Here is a 23380-nt window from a genome sequence, read left to right on the forward strand (position 1 = left end):
AGAACAAAGTTCAAGTCTCCAACTCCATTGGGAATTGCTGCTATCATACTATCGAACGATAGAACTCAATGGTCCATTGAGCTCCAAGGCCTTCATTGTAGGAATGTGTATGTGAACATATTCAAGATCTCAGCACACTAAAAATACTCGCCATCATTTACTCAGTCAATAAGTCACATGACATAAAAGCGACTGAAAACTCACACATTTCTTTTTCAAATATTTATGTGTAAAATAAATTTACATCAGCAAACAAAAAAGGGACCACATTTTAAGATTTAAAGACTTTTGAATAGAATTTTAACTTAAACTTGGAAAATCATTGCAAAAGAATTGAACATAAAAATGATTTTGTCACGTATCCATCCATCCATCCATCCATCCATATTTCTACCACTTACCCTGTTAATGGTCGTGGGAGGGTGGAGCCTATCCCAGCTGCCTTTGGGAGGCAGGGTTCACCCTGGATGGGTCACCAGTCCATCGCAGGGTGAACCCAACAATCCTACTCGAACACTGGAAAGTGTCGCGGCCCTACTGGTCTGGAAGAAGTTTTTTTTTCTTCCTTTGTCATTGACCTTAACACTAAGCTGGTACAGGAAAGTTTCTGAACACATTGGGCCTCAAATATCAATTAAAGGAGGGGAAATCATCCTACAACAGGATTATCATGTGTTTATCAAACCCATTGTACTTTGCAGGTCACAACGTATGACTGATCTGGTGTTGATTCACATGATTATGCTGAAAATGACTGCCACTTTTTCAGTATCACACCCAAATACATCTCTTGAAATGTTGCCCCATCACCTGTAACTCCTCCAACACAGAGATGAAACCCTCACATCTCAATGTGACTGCCTCAAAAATGGAAGCTGAGGTTTGAATAATGTTTCAACTGACTTGCTCAGGTGGTCGAGTGATTACAGCACATGCCACAAACTCAGCTGACCCTGGTTTGAATCCTGGCTGGAGATCCTTTGCTGCATGTCACACCCGCCCCCCTCTCCCTTATTTCCTGTCTGTCTACTGGTAAATAAAAGTGTCTATGCAAAAAACACTCAAATAAAATTGGACAGTCAGTGCAAAAGTATTGAAGATAAAAATGATTTGTATCACTTATTCAGGTCGACGTGATTTCGTCATGTCAACAAGTTTGTCCCTTAGACTTTGTCATGTTTGTCTCACTTTACAGCGAATTCCTTTGAGGCAATTCACTGGTGAAGCAGTTTATCCAGTGAGACCAGGCAGAGCAGAGGGGTTTGATTGGTCCACTGAGTGCTGATAATTACCTCCCCTCAGACGCCTCCACTGGATACACACAAAGTGGCATTTCTGTCTGGTCCTACTAGTCAGAAGATTTATTTTATTTTTTTTAATCATGTCACATACGGATTAAAACAACTTCCCACTCAGGAAGTCCTGCGAGTTTTTCCATCAGTGATGTCACAGTGGGATGGGGATCAATAGTCAGGGCTTGTTTAGATCTCACTGGATCTGGACTGAAAAAGTTTGAGAACTAGTGAGTTTTTGTCTCCATCTTCTACCTCGTTTTTGTCTGTCATGCATTAAAATCAAATGCTATGTAAAAATACAGCACAACTAAATACATTATATCAAAGTACATTTGCTTAAAACAAAATATTTGCACTTTGGTTCTACCTATTTCTGTGGATATGATGAATTTTCTCTACAGTAAAAGCCAAGATCAGACAAAGTCTGGGGCATTACTGCCTCCATCACTGTTATTGCTACAATGGACATGCAAAACAGACTCATAAGCACCTAGCCTTACTGCACATGCACACACTGGACATTCATGCTGTAACAGGGGAATTGATTTGTCCCATCCCTGAAGCTGAAGGTGTCCATCCATCTGCCAAAAGCTCTAGTGTAGTCCATCTTCTATGTTCCAAGTTATGGCTTAAATCGGCTGTAAAAAGCGCTGCCCTGCGGGGGGGTGGGGGGCTATCCCAGCAACCTTTGGGCAAGAGGCAGGGTTCACCCTGTACCGGTCACGGTCCATCGCAGGGCCAACACATATAGACAGAAACCATTCACACACACAGCCATGCCTACGGTCAATTTAGAGAATCAATCAGCCTCGTCCCCTCTTTCATGTCTTTGGACTGTGGGAGGAAGCTGGAGTACCAGAGAGAACCCACGCAGGCACAGGGAGAACATGGAGACTCCACACAGAAGATTCTGTGCTCGAGCCAGGACTCGAATCCAGAACCTTCTTGCTGTGAGGCCACAGTGCTGACCAGTGCACCACCAAATGTCATCACCATTTTTAATAATCTGGTGGACCTTGGCACAATTATTGAATAAGGGTCTCTTTGGAGGGAGAGAGCATTCAGAGACCAGACTGATCCGCTATCTTTTCCTGACGTCATTCCCTACGAATGCTACAGATTCCCAGCTGAGGGAATGCGTTATTTATGCAAACTGCTGGAGCAGCCGTCTGTGAGGAACTGCACAAAAAGGAGCAACGCACCCACAGTCGCACAAACTGTGTGCATATCATTGCATTTTTTTGCCAAATGAACCTACATGCATTCAGTTGGTGATGCAGAAAATCTGAGCAAGAATACTGCATGCCGTGCTACTCGCAAAGTTGTACTTGCTCTCACTAAAGTACTGAGTATGTTTGTACTCACTGGCCATTTGCCCACAATGGCTATTAAAGAGGCCTTCTATAAAATCACAGGTAACATACATTTACAGTTCACAATATTAATAATCAGCATGACAAATACTTGCATGTGAAATATAATTTATAAATCGAATTCCTTCGTGGGATACCTTAGGGAGTTTAAGAGCTGACATTGACAAAGAAAGATCATATCCACTGCCATGATACCACTTACTGTATCTCTGATTGTGAGTTTAGGGTTTGTCGGGACAGCTTATTGAAAGAAAGCCAGGCCATAGTTCAACCCTCAAGAACCTGTTTTAGGGTTTCAGAGTTTAGGGATGTGACAGTGCAAATGTTTTCAAATAGGTCCAGGGAGCAGCCTCTTATGACTTGTACCAACAGGTGTCATATTCACAAGGCAGTTGAGTGGAGAAGGAAAAATAAATACAAAATTAAAAGGCAGCCTAAAACTGTAAGGTAGTGCTACATTTCCATCCACAACACTGCTACCAAAGTTCTCTCAAAAACAGTGATCGTTACAACAGTCAACTTTTGTCAAAGCTTCAAATAATTCTGTCCTAACTTCCCGCCAGCTTCTCGTTCTGTCATGGCTGGGAGAATTAACTGCCCAGGAGAGCAAGCTAAGTTAACGCTAACACTGCGGCCACACACACACGAGTGAGTCGCAGTTCAGAGAGGAACTCTTTAACTTCTAATGTTCTCCCTGAGTGACAAGTTTACTTGTCAGTACAGCCAAATCGACCCTACAGTGTCTGAGTGATGAGCTTGTCACATGACATCAAGGGTAATAATTCAAGAGCATGGTTAGTGGTACTGCAGCACGGCCTGGTTCAAAGGAATATCTGTGAACCTGAAAACTAAACTACATAACAAAGGTTATTGGTTACCCTGTGACTCATGATAAGAACATACTCAAACTTTCATCCATCCATCCATCTACCCACCCATCCATACATGGGTGGATGGTACAACAGCCTATAAATTAATAGTTTTGTATGTTCCAGATCAAAAGGTTACCATGGCTGAGACTGAGCAGTATTTCTTTTTGCAGTTTTTGCTCATTTGTTTTATTTTAATGTTCTTTTGCAGTCCTTCCCCCAAAGTAGTCCAGCTTGTCAAGCTTGAACTCCCTCTCGTAGGTTGAAAGTGCTATCAAGGTCTGATATTTAATTAGCAGCCACTAATTTATTTTATTTTTCTGCTGTGTGTTTTTGTGTGTGTCTGTGTGTAAACAAAAGAACACCTTCCACTGATCTCTCATCAAGTGAAATCTGAGACCAAAAGGGGGATGCTGGACCTCAAGGCCTAATGACATGGCTAATCATAAATCAAAGTCCACTGGGGACTAGAATCTCTTTGGAATTTTGTGCCTGGACGTCAGTCATTCCCATAAGACCAGCCATAATTTGTCACTGTGACCTGTGACCCATGATGTCATCAGAGACATTAAAACCAAGGAGGTCCTTCTCTGGTGCTCCTCTGTCTTGCATGGACACAACATCCCACAATGAACATCTTTTTATTGCAGCGATGCAAGAGCCTGTCTAAATCCAACAGAACTTGAAGAGTTATTTCAGCAGAAACAGCCAGGACACTCTTGGCCAGCTGGTTAAAACTATCCAAACACAGAAACAAGAAGTTCGCAACAACCCACTAACTTTGCATGGAGGACACAGGAGCAATCCTCCACCATCTGATTCAAGCTTTGATTCATCAGCAGATTGATGAAACCTTCGGCGAAAAGAAACACCGACAGAACACCACGTTTTGGAGACTTAACAACTGATACGGCACACAAGGAACGAGTTCTCTTGTTAAGGTTGATGTATGTAAACCTCTGTTCTCTTTAATCGCAAAGTTGCTCAGTCACAGACCGGTGGAGTTTGATATTAATCGTACTTCAAATTTTACTTTGCATGCAAACTACTAATACTCTAATTTAGCATCAATTTCACCACAAGTTGATGTGAAAATCTAACCTCTCATCTTCATGTTTCACTCCAGCACAATATTACCTGCGAATACACGATGACAAAATGTTTCTAGCATGCACTCCCTTTGTTTAATTCCAGTTGTTTGTATAACTATAATTTAGCTTTGTGTCTGTAAGTTATTAGTAAGATACATTTTTATGACCTATTGATTATAATTTGGTAATGGATATGTATTAAATTATAAATCAGGCACAAATTAACAGTTAAATGAATTTCAGTGCGACTGACTGGGACTACATCAAGAGTCTCCAAGGTTGATTCAGTGACAGCTATTTTTTTCAAATAATAAATTCTTAAAAATAAAGGCAAAATCAACCAATTGATAACTGCAACTCAATGGCAGTAAAATGCAACTTAACAACAACTTAACTGTTCCACAGCCTCTGCAAGGAAATTCTGACTGCCGTAAACAGGAAGCACCAAAACCTGCTCTTCTGTCTTGCATTGTTTGACTCGAGTACTTCCAAATGAGTGTAACACAAATGAAGCTTTGATCATTTATCTTTTTGTTTCTGGTTAACTATCAATATCGCTCTATGAAATATAACTTTATGTCAGTTTGTCAAAACACTGGATGAACTTGAAACCTCCTGCTTTAACGTACAATGAAACTATGGCTAATGACTTCACATGTGACCAGCCTGTAGGGATCCATCAGTGCAGAAAACTGGATCTACAAAGATGCAGAGCTCCTGCGACGCAGTAGCTGATCAAAACCTAAGTGTTAAGGTGATTATGACCAGAACACATGATGATGCTGCCGTATCTCACAGTAATAACTTTTGATTTGACCCATGATTTATTTTGAGCTGAATGATAAAAACTAACTGCAGGTTTGACAATCAATTTTTAACAAGAAAATGTTGAATTCAACTTACTCTTCTTTTATTTTAGGAGCTTATTTGAACATTGGTAGTTTGAAATCTTTCTGTTTCCTCATCCTGCTATTGGTGTACATGACTATTGTTATTGTCAACGTGTCTCTGATTGCTGTCATCTGTGTGAACAGGAGCTTACATGAACCCATGTACATGTTCCTGTGCAGCCTGTTTGTCAATGAACTGTATGGCAGTACAGGCTTGTTTCCTTTCCTGCTGGTTCAAATCCTCTCAGACATTCACACCGTTTCTGCTCCACTTTGCTTCCTGCAGATCTTCTGCTTGTACACATATGCAAAGGTTGAGTTTTGTAATTTAGCCGCCATGTCTTATGACAGGTATCTCGCCATCTGTTGTCCTCTACAGTATAACACACGTATGACATGTAAATGGGCATTAGGCTGTATTTTCCTCCTATGGTTGTATTCTTTCCTGATATTCATCATCACTTTGTCCTTAAACATCCGTTCAGTGTACTGTGGAAATGTCATCAATAGTTTGTACTGTCACAACTACCTGATTGCTAAACTGGCGTGTTCCGACACCAAGGTCAACAACATTTATGGGATTTTTGGCGTTGTTCTTACCATTTTAGTGCCTTTGCTTCTGATTATTTTCTCTTACATGAAAATTCTGAAAATTTGTTTAGCTGGTTGTAAAGAGACAAGACAGAGAGCGGTGAGCACCTGCACACCTCACCTGGTCTCTCTGCTCAACTTCTCTTTTGGCTGCTGCTTTGAAATCCTGCAGAGCAGATTTGATATGAGCAGAACGCCCAGTGCGCTTCGCATTATTTTCTCACTGTATTTTCTGATCATTCAGCCATTGATGAATCCTGTCATGTACGGACTGCAAATGACCAAAATAAGAAAAGTGTACCAGCATCTGTTCTGTTCTGAGATGCGGAGATGTCGAAGAGCTCATGTGTAGGCTTGAAACATCCAGAATTCAAAACACTGAATTAACAAAATCTGTCTCTGTAAGAGCTGGCATGCCCAACCTGCTGTTCCACCGTGTGGTACTGTTCTCTGTGTGATGAGTTTAAAAACTTCATTGAAGCTTAACAGCAAGAAAATATTGATTACATCTGCAAAGTGGTACCAGCAAAGATGGTGGGTTTTTTTCCTTGTATGTGCACCGAGACTTTTTTTTTTCCCCAGGGAACTGAAGTCCTTGTAACTTATGCCAAAAAGTTCATGTAGGGATATAAATGAAGCCCATGATAGTTTTTCTTTTTCAAAAAGAACAAAACTACAAATTTATTATGCCTTTTTTCTATGATTTAAACATGTGGCTTGAATGATGATTCTTGTTTTCATAGTCAAATAATGGATGGACAGGTTTTCTTGGGTAAAAAGCCCAGGAAAGTAAAATGCTGGTGCAGAGAACTCAGCAGCATTTGTTTATGAGCTCAACAATCCCCAAATTCTAACCATGTCAAAGCATTTTTCTTAATTCAGTATTGTGACATTTCATGAAGAACTCCCAGCTCTAATGTTCTGTTAGCGAGCAAATGACTTCACATGACACCAGCCTGTAGGGATTCATCTGAGCAGAAAATTGGATCTATAAAGATGTTTAGCTCCTGCAACACAGCAGGAGCTGAACACTTGAGTGTAACGTGAACATATCTCTTCACAAACATGCAGGAAGGATGCAGAGTGAGTACGGGTTGCACTCGAGAGTTTTACATCTGATCATGTAACAAAAGTGCTGGGAAGAAGTCTCAGTAAAATGACACTGCTGTTTCTCACAATGATGCCTTTTGATTCCATGCATGATTTATTTTGAGCTCAATTACGAAAACTAACTGCAGGTTAGACAATTTTAACAAGAAAATGTTGAATTCAACTTACTCTTATTTTAGGAGCTTATTTAAAGATTGGGAACTTAAAAAATTTCTGTTTCCTCCTCATATTGTTGTTTTCCACAGTTATCGTTATTATCACCACATCTCTGATTGCTGTCATCTGTGTGAACAGGAGCTTACATGAACCCATGTACATGTTCCTGTGCAGCCTGTTTGTCAATGAACTGTATGGCAGTACAGGCTTGTTTCCTTTCCTGCTGGTTCAAATCCTCTCAGACATTCACACCGTTTCTGCTCCACTTTGCTTCCTGCAGATCTTCTGCTTGTACACATATGCAAAGGTTGAGTTTTGTAATTTAGCCGCCATGTCTTATGACAGGTATCTCGCCATCTGTTGTCCTCTACAGTATAACACACGTATGACATGTAAATGGAATGAAAATGAGAATTGATGTCTTTCAATAGATGTTAATGATGGAAACTTGAGGAAGGCAGACCAATGAAACAATTGTGACAAGTAACTAGAATAAATATCCACAAATAAACAATATATATTCAATTAAATATGCAATGAATAATAATGTAAAACCTTGTAGATGCAGTGGGTGTTCAGTATTACCAGTTCATTTTATAACAAAAATATTCCTGAAAACCCTTAAACAGATTTAACATAAACTGATTCAATTGCTTGTTACAATACACTTTGCTCCCTTCAGTGAAATGACATCTTAGCATTACTTTAAAGAAAACCGAAGTGATTTAATATATAAGTTTAAACATAGCCTTTTATTTGACTGAGAAACAAAACAATGCAGGTGCATTTTGAAATGTTTTAGAGTTGTACTTGATGGAGCTTTTAACTTTTGAACTCCTTTCCACAAATTGAACAGAAAAAAATAAAAAAAGTATAGGTAAAAAAATAAATAAAACTGAGTTGCTTTTTTCAAAGGGTTGACAGTAAGTGCAAACCCTAATCAAAATGCTTGCCAAAATACCACTCAATACTAAATGAAACAAATACTGACTATTTTTTTCCAAGCATGAATCAGAGTACAACAGGCTACACCTAAGTTATGGCCATGTTCTTTTCAGGAATATAAGCTTGCCTATCTTTTCTGACCATAAGGGACTAATCATGTCACCTGCTGTTAAAAAGACACGCTCACATGGAGCCACGATATCAGGACAGAGAGGAGAGACAAAAAAAGATACTGAGACCAGTTCTCTTGCCACGACATCAGAGGGCAGCTACTGAGTGGCACGGAGGTTCTGATCTGGAGTGTTCTCCTCATATCAGACTATGGTGGCTGTCTTTTGGGGTTTTCAGCAGCTTCACAAGGTCCTCAGCATCTCTGATATCAGCTGTCCCCCCTACCAAAGACTGGGGGATTTTGTCTTATCCGTGGGCTGTGAGAGATGTTGCTACGGTGGTGGCTCAGTGCCCCAGTCAAGGAGCCAGCATACCCAAGGTGCTGCTCCACCGTGTGGTAATGTTCTCTGTGTGATGAGTTTAAAAATGCTTGGATGGTGGTGTTTCCTCATATGCGCACCTTGAATTTTTTTCAGGGGACTCACTCAAGTCATCGTAACTTAGGCCAAAAATTCTCAAACACTGAATGAATCAAATCTGTCATTGTAGATCACTAATTCAAATAGAATGTGGTGAACTGAAATTATTACAGTACCAACCCTGTATTTAAATCAAAGCTGAACTGATGTAGTCATAGAATAATCTGATTATAATACCGGATACACAAACATTTAGACTTAAAGTTCTAAGGAATAATAAAAAATGAGCCATTTCTATACAAACAACTTTCCCCTTTTCTTTACAACAAATTAAAAAAGAAACTCTCACTATTGTTTTTTTCTTGGGCTTGTAATTGTGTTGATTTTTTTTTCTTTTAAAGCTACAGGAGATTTAAGTTCCTGTAGGGAATTCTTAAATGTTAGACACCTTAATCTGTTCAAAAAATATCTTGGAACATTAAATATTGTAGCAAGTTAATACTGTATAACAAGTCACAGATGTGTTGCATTAGGAATTCGGCCACTGCAGCCATTGTCCATTGTACTTATGTATGTGTATATATATATATATATATATATATATATATATATATATATATATATATATATATATATATATATATATATATATATATATATATGTGTGTGTGTGTGTGTGTGTGTGTGTGTGTGTGTGTATATATATATATATATATACACACACACACACACAGAGTTGGACAGTGGTCAGCACTGTGGCCCCCCAGCAAGAAGGTTGTGGGTGGAGCCCCGGCTGGAGCACGGGGTCTTTCTGGGTGAGTCTCCATGTTCTCCCTGTTCCTGCTGGGTTCTCTCTGGTACTCCAGCTTCCTCCACAGTCCAAAGACATCAAGAGGGACCAGGTTAATCCAGACTCTAAATTGACCGTAGGCGTGGCTGGCAGAGCCAATGGTTGTCTGTCTCTATGTGTTGGTCCTGTTCCCAAGGTGCAGGCTGTGTAAAGATGCTCCTAAGACAGTGACACATATGCCCCTTTTCACCTGACTGGAACCAGCTCGGTTCAGCTCTGTTCGGTTCAACTCAATTTAGTTTGTTTTCAGATGTACAGTTTTCCACTGCATTTCCAGTACTGCCTTAATGTAACTGGTTGTTATAGCGACCAAACAGTGCAAAAATAAAAATGAGACAAAACAACTTACCATCCTCCATCCGGGACGCCAGCAAACCTGTAGCTGAGTTGAGGCTGCCCTCTCTCCCACTGTTAGCATGTCTATGGCCCTCCATGACTGAGGAAAATGTGAGGTCCCAAATAAATATGCCAAAGAGGCTAAGGGTTATTATTGCCTCGGTTGTATTTTTCCCCCACATTCAGCGCTAGTGAGACCGCAAACCTCAACATCGGCATTGTTGGAAAGACCTTTCATAGCTGAACAAAGACGTGGGACGAGAGACTTCTTGGAAATCTTTCTCATTCAGCGTTGCTCCGTCTAGCTTGATTGAATCCTGTCATCTCCAATTAATGACAGAAATGTACTGACCTCTTCATTTGTCCAAGGCACAGTCTTTCGCTCTGCCATATGCAAAACTATGTATGTAAAAGAACAGATCCATAAAGGTGCTGCTGCCTGATGTCAAAAGGCCGAGGTATTTTAAAATGCCGGGCGCATTGTCTGGGTTCAGTTAACAATGCCGACGTAACAATGTCAATAGCGACCACCAATCAGTAAACCTCCAATATATACACGTCATTGTTTAGTATCAGTTCTGTATCAGCATGCTTGGAACCTCGGCTAAGGTAGTACCAAGAAAGGTACCAGGTACCAGATTTTAGTGATAGAAAAGCAAAAAAAGCAAACCAAACTAAGCTGGTACCAGTCAGTGGAAAAGGGCCAATAGTAGTGGGGTGTTAGATGCAAGCTGCAAACACGTACATAAAGAGGCACAACCAAGTGTCGGGGATAGTGCACAGGAACATCTATACCCAGTATGGACTAGAAGTACACAAATCCCAATGGGACGTATCACCATAAGTGGTCAAGAACAACAGGGCTAAGGTGCTGTAGGTGTTTTATTCTACCAGGGTTACATATGCTAAAAATGGAAGGGGGGGGGGGGGTAAAACAAACAACAAAAAAGATCCCTGTGGGGTGCTCATGTTAAATAATGGCACAACATGAGGATTTCACATTAAAGTTAATGTCAAACCTTTTGGAGAGGAAATATCACTTCATTCCATGCAAATTTGTGTTAGGCCTTTGACATTGTGTTCACACAAAAAAACAAATCATCTGCATCTTCCATAAAAGTGCAATAATACATAATATTTTTTTGTAATTGATCAAAATTTAAATCACTATGGATATTTTCATTTGTCAGATTGTAAATTATTTTCTGTCTTGCTGACAAAAATATATGCCCCACAAGCCATGCAGCATTGACCAACTTTGCCCAAAAAAATATTGGGTACAATCCTGTATGCAGGTGTGAAAGACAGAAGAGGTTTATTTTTCTCTAAATGTACTTTTACTCTGCTGAACTTTCACTCAGCTGAAAGGACAGGAGGTCCCTGTGGTGTGGGCATCCTCAGACTTTAACACTTCAAAGGAGGAAGAAGCAGCATTTCACCTTAGTCAGGAGAGACTGACTATTGCAGGTAAATGTCATGAACTATTGATAAACTGCTTAGAACATGATGTTTTTTTGATTGAACGTCATTATCATGATTCAGTGGAATGCAATTTATCCAAATGTGGTGAGTTGTTAATCAGGATTAGATAACAGACATTTACAAATCTTTGTGTGCCATTCACATTAAACTGAAGCATCATCATGAACTCCTCTCAGGAATCTTACTTTACACTTGCTGCCTACATTGAAATTGGGCTTTTGAAATACATATTTTTTACTCTCCTTCTGTGTTTGTACATTTTAATCATTTGTGCTAATGTTTTGCTGATTGTGGTGATCTGTGTGAACAGGAGCTTACATGAACCCATGTACATGTTCCTGCGCAGCCTGTTTGTCAATGAACTGTATGGGAGTACAGGTGTGTTTCCATTCCTGCTGGTTCAAATCCTCTCAGACATTCACACCGTTCCTGCTCCACTTTGTTTACTGCAGATTTTCTGTTTGTATACATATGTAAATGTAGAGTTTTATAATCTAGCCTTTATGTCTTACGACAGATACCTAGCCATCTGTTTCCCCCTGCAGTATAACACACATATGATGTCCAGGAAGGTCATTCGGCTTATTGCTATAGCATGGTTATTTGCGCTTCTTGCAGTCATTGTAATGATCTCTCTGAATGCCTCTTTGAAGCTGTGTGGGAACATTATTGAGAGAATTTACTGTGACAACTACTCTGTTGTGAAACTGGCATGTTATGATACCACAGCAAATAACATATATGGTCTCATCTACACCTTCACTGTGTTGGCTTTTCTTACAACACTGAACCTGTACACCTACATGAGGATTCTAAAAGTTTGTTTCTCTGGTTCTAAACAGACCAGACAGAAAGCGGTCAGCACCTGCACGCCTCACCTGGCTTCCCTACTAAACTTTTCCTGCGGTTGTTTCTTAGAAGTGTTACAGAGCAGGTTTAGTATGAGCCACGTTCCCAATTCATTTCGCATTTTCTTGTCATTATACTTTCTGATTTTCCAACCACTTTTCAACCCCATACTATATGGACTGAATATGACCAAAATTCGCACCATATGTAAAAGTCTTTTTTTTGGTAAAATATAGGTTAGTAATCTTGATGTAATGAAAGACATTTCCTCATGTAAAGGATTCATTATCAAAGAGATGAAGCTTTATTTATCATCCCTAACCTTGATTAACTCAATGAGTAAAAATTTAGTACTCAAAAATTCATTAAATATGTGTAATTGCGCAAATATTTGTATCAAGGTCCATCCATCCATCCATCCATTTCTCTTCTGAGTTTTAAGTCTGAATTCTTGCTTGTGTTGTACGTCGCTTTGGACAAAAGCGTCTGCTAAATGAAATTGTAGAATTGTAGAGTACTCAGAGAGAACCCACGCAGGCACAGGGAGAACACACAAATTCCATGCTCGAGCCTGGAGCCTTCTTGCTGTGAGGCGACAGTGCTAACCACTGCACCACCATGCCGCCCTGTATCAAGGTCGAAAACCCAAATTTAAACATATAGATAGAATTTGTGTGTGTGTGTGTGTGTGTGTGAAAACATCAGGTTAAAATGTCTTTTATCATGTTGTTGATATATTACTTTAAAAGGTTCATAAAGAATGGATTTTCATTTGCTACATTTCTTTACCAAGCCAAGAATCAGTAAAATAATGTCAAAAGTCATGAAGCCTATTTTATGTTTTAGAAATACATTTTCTATAAATAAATAATTGAATGTTACCCCTCATTAAGTGAAAGCAAAACTTCTTACTTGAAAAACATGCACACAGCCTTGGGGGACTGTAGCAGCATAAAACATCAGATCTACAACATGGACGCAAAGGTGGCAGAGCAACACTCGTGTCCCCGCATTTTTCATTGCAAATTTGCTCCAAATAAAGACCTTTTACTGTAAAAAGAATGAACACTTTCACTATTCTGATTTATTTTTAGGCAACCAAACAATGAAGGTGAAAGAACAGTTGACAAGCAGAGGAAGCTGTGGAGACCCTTTCTTAGGGTGGTGGATAGAAGGGCCTTCTGCAGAGGGGAATGGGGTTAAAATTACTTGAAATTGCAACAAAAAAAACAAACAAACAAACAAAACAAAACAAAAAACAGAATGAATGCCATAGTTGTTCCATGGACACAATTGCCCATGCGCTGCTAAATTTGAGCTGTCATTACCAGTTTTTTATTTATTTGCTCTTTTTTGAGATGAACCCCAGATAGACCAACCAGTCCCTGTCGAAGCAAGTTAGATTTTTCCAACCACATCCAATCTTGCGACACATACAGCAAGGGGTATCTGTGTGCAGGAATCTAGAAAGACTCTCTTAATGTCTCCGTGTCTTTATCTCAGTAATTTCAACAATGAATCTCTTTTGAAGTTTTTCTACTTTGGCATATGATCTGTGTTACTGTTGCTAACTAAACATGGCTTTCCTGCTTAATAATAAAGCTTTTCAAAATAAAACAAAAAAAACAAGTAGTGCCATGCATCATTAAGAATTTAGAGGATGGTAGTCCATCTCTGGGGACATGTGTATCAAAACTACATACAAACTTGAGTAAGTGTGCTTGTAGTGACAAAGCAAGGGTCTTCAAAGTTTTTGTCACAATCACAGACCTTGAACTGTACATACATACATACTGTACATACATACATACAGATTCAGGACTACATCAGGAAGAAAACAAAGATGAACTGCTAAGTAAATACATCAGGCAGCAGAAACCCAATGATGCAGAGGAGGAGGAGGATGAATCATGATGGAAGGGCAGGCCCCTGCTTGGCAAGACCCTCACCAGATAGAAGAAGTGTCTAGTGTTAAGAAAACCTACCATTGGGTGGAGAAGGCTGAAGAAAGCACAGAGGCACTACTCATGGCAGCACAACAGCAGGCACTTTGTACCTGATGGATAGAGGCCAGGGTCTGGATGAGCAGTCTGGATGGATTCTCTCCAGGTACTGTGGCTTCCTCCCACAGTCCAAAGAAATGGGGGCTAGGCTAATTTGATACTTTGAATTGACCAGAGGCGTGGTTGTGAGTGTGAATGGTTGTCTGTCTACATGTGTTGGCCCTGAGATGGATTAATGACCTGTCCAGGGTGTACCCAGCCTCACGCCCGAAAGCTGCTGAGATAGGCTCCAGCCCCCTGCAACCCTTAACAGGATAAGCGGTAGAAAATGTTGGATGGATGGGAATAGGGCGTAGTGAGTTTCTACCCTTTACCCAGAATATCACACCACCTGACATGTCAGTATCAGCCTGCTGATGAAAACGCAGGATGATAAACAGGTGAGTCTTGAGCACATCACAGTAACAGGACAGTCAAATATGCATTGTTTTTCACACAATACAACAATGATGATGATCACAAGTCTTGAGAGAGTGTGTAATTGTTAAGCTGACTGCAGCAAAATCCTCCAGAGCGTTTGCCCATCATGTGACACAAAAAGCATTTCATACATCAATTCCATGAATCTGGACCAACCTCTCAACCAACCTCCCATTGGCGGGAGACCCAGAGACCAGCCACGTCCTGTAAGCCTCCTTCTTCAGACTGACGGCTCCCCTCACCTCTGGTGTCCACCAGCAGGTTCAGGGATTACCGCCATGACTGGCCCCAGAAGCCTTGCGGCCACAGCTCACAACAGCCACCTCGACAACAGCAGAGAGGAACAGGCTCCATTCGGACTCAATGTCCCCCACTGCCCCAAGGATGTGGTCGAAGCTCTGCCGGAGGTGAGAGCTGAAGATCAGCAGCATCTTCCCCTGCCACTTGATCCAACTCACCACCAGATGGTGATCAGGAGACAGTTCAGCTCCTCTCTTGACCCAAGTGTCCTGAACATACGGCCACAGATCGATGATACGATTTTAAAATAGATCATAGGCCTGCAACCTAGGATGTCCTGAAGCCACGTGCACCAATGGACATCCTTATGTTCGAACATGGTGTTAGTTCTGGACAAACTGCAACTTGCACAAAAGTCCAATAACTGCACACCATTCTGATTTAGGTTAGGCCTGCCAATCCTCCCAATCACACCCCTCCAGGTCACGCTGTCATTGCCAACGTGAGCATTGAAGTCCCCCAGTAGGACAATGTCCCCAGTCTGGGTGCCATTAAGCACCCTTCCTGGGGACTCCAAAAAGGGTGGGTACTCCGAACTGCTGTTCGGCGCATAAGCGCAGACAACAGTCGGGACCTGTTCCTCAACCCAAAGGCACAGGGAAGCAACCCTTTCGTCCACTGGGATAAACCCCAATGTACAGACAAAGAGTCTGCCGGCTATCAAAAAGCCCACCCTGGCCCTCTGCCTCTCATCCGGAGCAACTCCAGCAAAGGAGAGAGAGTCCAACCCCTCTCAAGGACTTGGGTTCCAGAACCGGAGCGACGTGTGGAGGTGAGGCCGACTATATCTAGCCAGTAACACTCAACCTCTTACACAAGCTCTGGCTTCTTCCCTGCCAGAGAGGTGACATTCCATGTCCCAAAAGCCAGGTTCCGTGTCTGGGCATCAGACTACCAACGCCCCTACCTTCATCTGCTGACCAAACCACACTGCACCGGACCTTTCTGGTTCCTCCTGCGGGTGGTGGGCCCACAGGGGGATGAGTCCATGTAACCTTTTCAGGCTAGGCGCGGTCGGGCCCCATGGGCTAAGGCCCAGCCACCAGATGCTCACAGGCCCCATTCCTGGGCCTGGCTGCAAGGTACACAGTCTCTTTGATCTTCTTTTAATTCCAATGAAGGGTCTTTTGAACCATTCTTTGTATGGCCCTTCACCTAGGACCAATCTGCCTTGTGTGATACCACACCCTCCCACCACCAGCGGGGGAAAAAAATGCCCTGACAGCATAGCTCCAAGTGGGGCATTCTAACTCAATAAGGTGACGGTTCCAGGAGGAGCAATTGAAATTGCCAAACATCCATCCATCCATTGTCTTCCACTTATTCTTGTTAAGGGTCGCGGGGGGGCTGGAGCCTATCCCAGTGGCTTTGGGCGAGTGGCGGGGTATACACTGGACAGGTCACCAGTCCATCGCAGGGCCAACACAAAAAGACAAACAACCGTTCACACTAATTCATACCTATGGTCAATTTAAAGTATCCAATTAGCTCCCAATTGCATGTCTTTGGATGGTGGGAAGAAGCCAGAGTACCCGGAGAGAACCCACACAGGTACAGGGCGAACATGTTAACTCCACACAAACAGATCCCGTGCCCGAGCCAGGACTTGAACCCAGAACTGTCTTGCTGTGAGGCAACAGCGCAAAGCACCGTGCCACCATTGCCAAACAAATCATCCTCATTCAGTATTGGTATTCTTCCAATAATTTATGTCCTAATAAATCATTCAAACTATTTCTGACATCATAATGCAAATAACCTTTACAAATTGACCAATAATTTCATCACATCTATAGCTGTGACATGTCATAAGAAATGTGTGGGTGAGGTCTGTCCTATGCTGTGGGTGTCAACCTGAGTTTAAAGGAAAGTCACAGAAAGGTTGAGCTCAGTGAGGAACGACTTGCAGCGAGTCACAACAGCAAACTGTTACCTCTCTAAACACTCTGACTTTGACTATGCTGGGTGGTGAGTTCAAGATGTTTGTCCCAAAATTTTTCAATAACTTAATAGCTGTCAATTAATTTCAAGTGTGTCGATGCTTCTCTCAGTGACGTTTATTTCAGTGTAGACATATTTCACTTTGAATATTCTTTGTCATTATAGTGGATTAGTTTCATAATGTGCTATGTTTTAACTGTATTTGAACCAAGAGGATGATGTTCAACTCCACTCAGGTCTCCTATTTCACACTTGCTGCCTACTTTGATACCGGGAGTTTGAAGTACTTGTATTTTCTGGTTGTTCTGATGTTGTACAGTTGTATCATTTGTGCCAACGTGTTGCTGATTGTGGTTATCTTTGCAAACAGGAGCTTACATGAACCCATGTACATGTTCCTGTGCAGCCTGTTTGTCAATGAACTGTATGGGAGTACAGGTGTGTTTCCATTCCTGCTGGTTCAAATCCTCTCAGACATTCACACCGTTTCTGCTCCGTTTTGTTTCCTGCAACTTTATTGTCTCCATACTTATGGCACAATAGAGTTAGGTATCTTAGCCGTCATGGCTTATGACAGATATCTTGCTATCTGCTACCCTCTACAATATAACACACGTATGACATCCAAAAAGGTTGCCATATTTATTGCAGTCATATGGTTATTGGCTTTCTCTATAGTGTCTGTCACAATATCGTTGAGTTCTTCTTTAAAGCTGTGTGGGAACTCCATTAATAAAGTCTACTGTGACAACTTTTCAGTGGTAAAACTGGCCTGCTACGATACCAGCATCAATAACATCTATGGACTCTTTGTGACTGTTCTCACAATCTATGCATCTTTAATTTTTATAATTTGCACATATATGAGGATTCTTCTTGTGTGTTTTTCTGGTTCGAAACAGACCAGGCAGAAGGCTGTCAGTACCTGCACACCTCATCTCGCCTCCATCTTCAGTTTCTATCTTGGAGGTTTCTTTGAAATAACACAGAGTAGGTTTAATATGAACAGCGTTCCCCACATGCTGCGAATATTTTTATCATTACATTTTCTAACTTGCCAGCCGCTCTTAAACCCTGTTATGTATGGACTGAAAATTTCAAAAATACGCATCAAATGTAAAAGTCTGGTTTTAAGTGCTGTTGGAAACATACTCATACATGTATGTCTTCCTTTTGTCATCTTACTGTCCTCTCCCTTCCTTTCTCACTCATAACATAATATGGATAAATGACTCATTTCAACAGAAGGTAGAACATTTATTACTTCACAAAATAAAACTATAAACTGCTCTTTTTAAATATGGTTTGTGATTATTTAGAAGATGTACATTTCTCCTTCCAATCAGTGAAAGGGATCTCTACTTGTCTTTTTTCTGTATTTCAATTTCACTGTCTTTTATATACAGTCAAATACCCCTCAAAAACTACACTCTGTATTTTACAGTTCGAAGAAATTTTATCAACAAGTATGAAACTGTACCCCTACGATTAATATTTTAAAAGTTTTGTGATTTTTTTTTTTTGCCTTGCCTTTTCTCTGTTTTCCTGTTATATCTTTATGCCAAATCATTTATTTTATTGTCATGTAAAATTATGAGTGAAATACTGGAAAGTGTCCGTGTGTGGGAATTTTTGTGACAGCTGGTTAGGAATGACATGGTTGTATTTTTTCCTGACAGAAAAAACTACAAGTGTGAGATTGCTTTAATTATACAGATGAGATGACTATGTTGATTGCTCAGTTCCAGATTAACCGAATGTGGTACAGTTTTTGCTTCATCTGTCTGTAAAACAAACTTGCACACCTAGCAAAGTGTTCTTTGAATTTGATTTATAATGATGATTATAAAATAATAACAATGGTAGTGATTATGACTATACTGATCATGGATGGAACAATGATTTGCTAACTCAGAAATGTTTTGTTTTTTTATGTGGCCAAATGCATTTGAACCAAATCATTTTTTAATTGATTTTAATTAGATTTTGCTTTGAAGGTGCAATGGTCAACAACTCCATCTCCTGGCCAAAAGGTGTCTCCCTCACTCCTGCTGCACTGATCTAGTCTATTGGTTACATGGTTGACTCGACTAACCACATAGAGACAGAGCTGGAATAGCGGTAACAACACAGACAAGTCATGAGGTCGATCTCATTACCATACATTTGGTGATGATGTAACACACAAACAACAATAACATGAACTTATCAGAGGCTAAAGTTGCGAGCTTGAGCTACTGCTGTTATTGGTTAGCAATGGTTAGCTTAGCTGTCCATCAGAAAGTGGCCCCCGTCAGCATGGCTGTTCAGCAAGAGCGTTCTTTCTTGAATGTATTGGCTAGCTGGGGCTTTTAAGTGAGGAATTTGCAAGTTCTCCTCTGCGCAGTTTCTCCGGGTACTCTGCCTTCCTCCCCCATGCCAAAAACATGCTCATTAGGTCGGTGGATAGAGGCTGGGGTTTAGATCAGCCGACAGGACCCCAAGAGCAAGCAGGGCCAAAATGCCCCTGAGACTGACGGACAGTAGCAGGGTGGAAGATGGAGGCAGGAAGACCCGACATGGTGCACCAGAGCCAAATGGCTGCATAGTGTACAGGAGCATCTGGACTGAGTCTGGGCTGGAGGCCCCAAGGACAGAATGTAAGACCCCTCCTAAGCTGGCGGAGGATGACCCAGCTAACACCCTGGGGGACTTCTAGATCCAGCCTGACTAACTGGTGGTGGCTGACCAAGCACACCTGGTGCTGATGGACAACCGATAGAAGAAGGCTGTGATAGATGGAACATCCAAAGAGGCATCAGCATTAAGAGGAAGGAGCACCAGGAGCTGGATAGATACAAGTGCTGAAAGAGGAGCTGAAGGCGATGTGGGAAGTGAAGGCATTTTTTGTCTTAAATTTTGATCACAAATGCTATAAAATCTAATTACACAACTTTCCCACTGCACACACCCATGTACTTGGGTTTTTTCAGACCTGGTGCATCACATTCTATGGCTCAAACGCAGTCATCAGACCAGAATCTTGGGGTTGTATATGATTTTTAGTGGCTTCATTAAAAGCAGCACAAAGGACAGTAACAGAATTTCTGTATTTCCTTCTTCGTTCACTTAGGGTTTCTGTTCCTATGAGTGCATACTGACAATGTCAATAAATACCCATGTCTTCTGCAGGGTAATTTGACCCAGGAGTAAATGCATATTCAATTTGTTCCCACTGCAGAAAAAAACTGCAAAAAAAAGTTGCTGTTTTTTGGCAAGTGTGAATAGGGCTTAGTGAGTTTCTACCCTTTACCCTGAACATCACACCACCTGACACATGTGAGTATCATCCTGCTGATGAAACAGCAGGATGATAAACAGGTGAGTCTTGAGCACATTGCAATAACAGGACACTCAAATATGCATTTTTTTCACACAACACAACAATGATGATGATCACAAGTCTTGAGAGAGTGTGTAATTGTTAAGCTGACTGCACGACAATCCACCAGATCAATTGCCCTTCATGTGACACAAAATAGCATTTCCAACATCAATTCCTTGAATCTGGTTATGCAGCCAACCAACCTCCTATTGGCAGGACAAGTGATCACGTCAGCCCAATAGTGCCATATATCCAGCTTGTCCACCTGCCACCCAGATGGATGATGTGACAACTGGTACACACAATCAAAGAATTTCTTCACAAACTATTAGAAAGTATCTCAAGGAAGGAGATCTGAGAGCCTACATTCATCACTGGGGTCTTGACCTGACTGCTGGTCGTCATAACCAACATGCATCGGAAAATGCTTGCTTTACACTTTACGTGACTGCTCTCTTCCCAGATTAATTCTGTTCATACTGCACAACGAATGCATCCACGTCAGGATGTATTTCTGGAAAGGCACAGAGAAGAAAAATTATACTAATTACCCAATACAGCGGTTCTCAATGAAGATATGATTGATGGATATGATGTGACATAATGTATCAACTATGACAGGAATATAAACTGTGACCAGTATGTGCCTGAGCAGCTCAAAAGTCTTAAAAGCAAAAACAAATACTCCTTCTTGCAGATAAACATTATAAGTCTAAATGAGAATGATGACGGTCGAACTCCACTAATAACCAGCTCTGGATACAGCTTTGATGTAATTGACTGCAGTGAAACCTGGCTGAATGATAAATCATACAAGGATATCCTAAACCTTGAGGACTACAAACTACTTACAAATGACAGAATTGCCAAATCTGGAGGTGGTGTGTGTCTGTATATCTCCTCCATACATCAAACTGTAATCTGTGAGGACATTATCATAATAGACAATCACTCTGACTCTCTCCTTGTTGAGATTCATATAAAAAATGGAAAGAATCTCATTGTAGGGGTTATCTAAAAAAAAAAATCAAAACCGCATTCTTCTTGGGGACTTTGACGTGGACCTCTCCAGTGATGATACAGCTAAAAATTACTTCATAAATACACTACTCATTTTCCTTCTTCCCTATGATAAATACTTTCACCAGAGTCCCCCACTCCACTAAGTCTGTTATTGACATCATCATGAATATCCATAATACTAGGTTAGAATCTGGAGTTGTGTATTGCAAAAGTTTTGATCATCTCCCAATAGTAGTGTTTCTTGACCTTGCTGGTAGACCCCCAGCCTCATGACATAAAATGACTACCAAAATACTTAGTGATGTGACCTTACGACATCTGAGTGAGAGTTTACAGGTCAAGGCATGGGACTTAATCTACAACTGCAATGATGTTGATGTTGCATTTGACATCCTTAAATCCTTAAACAAATGAAATTACAAATGCCTTCCAGTGGACTATTATCACTTACAGCAAAACTGTCCAAAAACCCATGGCTCTCGGAGGGCATACCAAAATCTGTCAAGCAAAAAACGTTAACTGTATAACCGCTCCATAAAAAATCCAAACACAATTTATCAAAATGAATATACTAATTATAGAAACAATCTCACGCATATTATACAAAAAAGTAATAGTAATCATAATGCAGAACTTATAAAATCATCATGGTGATTCTAAGAAATCTTGGAAAGTGTTAAATGGGGACTTAAACAGAGGCCCAAAAAGCACAGGACTTCCTGATTCAGACGACTCCACAAGCAATACCACTGATAATGCCAGTATTGCAGGTAAATTTAATGATTATTTCATTTCTATTGGAGAGAACCTATCTAGAAATACAGTATCAGTGAACCTCAGAGTTCCTCCTTTAAACAGTACCTACCAAGTAACTATCCAAACTCTCTCTTCCTGAAACCAACAGATCGCAACAAAGTATGTAAAATGATTGTGCTCATGAAAAGTTTGAATTCAGCTACAGCAGATGAAATCTCAACCAGAATTGTTGTCATTGTTAACAAACATTGCTAAAATAATTGCTGTACCACTTTTCTACTGCATCAATTTATCTTTACTCTTTGGAGTAGTGCTAAAAGTTGCTAACACTGCACGAGTCACACTATAGTCATCTATAAATTGGGAGACAAGATTGACTTGTGTAATTATTGTCCTATTTCCATTCTGCCTATCCTGTCAAAGGTTCCAGAATGAGTGGTGCATAAAAGATTGAACAACTATCTAGACAAGCTCAGAATTATTGTCCCATCCCAGTACAGCTTCAGGAAGAACAGAACTACCTGTACGGCAGTGCTCGACCTCACAGAAAAGATCAATGATGCTATAGATAGTTAGTTCACTGTTTTGTATATACAGTCTAATAACCCTCAAAAACTACACTCTGTAGTTTTTGTTTTTTTTGGTTCTGTGGACATAATTTAATTACTTGACATTGGTAACTCAAGCTTTATAAGGAACCCTTTTCACATCAAATCTGCTCTCAAAATTTTCAATTACTTTACAGCCAATTTTGAAATTGCTAAACAAATCATCCTCATTCAGTATTGGTATTCTTCCAATAATTTATGTCCTAATAAATCATTCAAACTATTTCTGACATCATAATGCAAATAACCTTTACAAATTGACCAATAATTTCATCACATCTATAGCTGTGACATGTCATAAGAAATGTGTGGGTGAGGTCTGTCCTATGCTGTGGGTGTCAACCTGAGTTTAAAGGAAGGACACAGAAAGGTTGAGCTCAGTGAGGAACGACTTGCAGCGAGTCACAACAGCAAACTGTTACCTCTCTAAACACTCTGACTTTGACTATGCTGGGTGGTGAGTTCAAGATGTTTGTCCCAAAATTTTTCAATAACTTAATAGCTGTCAATTAATTTCAAGTGTGTCGATGCTTCTCTC

The 23380-nt window shown here is 40.6% G+C and overlaps 3 protein-coding genes across 3 annotated transcripts; all 3 read left to right on the top strand.

Annotated features, from left to right (window-relative positions):
- The first annotated feature begins 5513 nt into the window (after positions 1–5513).
- Positions 5514–6461, top strand: LOC147255160 (olfactory receptor 10A6-like). The gene has a single exon (XM_086215045.1). It carries the CDS (start codon positions 5514–5516, stop codon positions 6459–6461), a length of 948 nt encoding a protein of 315 aa, XP_086071171.1.
- Positions 6462–11679: 5218 nt separating this feature from the next.
- Positions 11680–12603, top strand: LOC147255161 (olfactory receptor 11A1-like). Its single transcript, XM_086215046.1, has one exon. The coding sequence runs from the start codon at positions 11680–11682 to the stop codon at positions 12601–12603; it is 924 nt and encodes a 307-aa protein (XP_086071172.1).
- Positions 12604–17309: 4706 nt separating this feature from the next.
- On the top strand, positions 17310–18305 carry LOC147255162 (olfactory receptor 52Z1P-like). Its single transcript, XM_086215047.1, has one exon. The coding sequence runs from the start codon at positions 17310–17312 to the stop codon at positions 18303–18305; it is 996 nt and encodes a 331-aa protein (XP_086071173.1).
- The last annotated feature ends 5075 nt before the right edge of the window (positions 18306–23380 follow it).

Source organism: Aulostomus chinensis, chromosome 10, assembly GCF_037954235.1.
Source record: "Aulostomus chinensis isolate RoL2024-O1b breed Wild chromosome 10, RoL_Achi_v1.0, whole genome shotgun sequence".
NCBI lineage: Eukaryota > Metazoa > Chordata > Actinopteri > Syngnathiformes > Aulostomidae > Aulostomus > Aulostomus chinensis.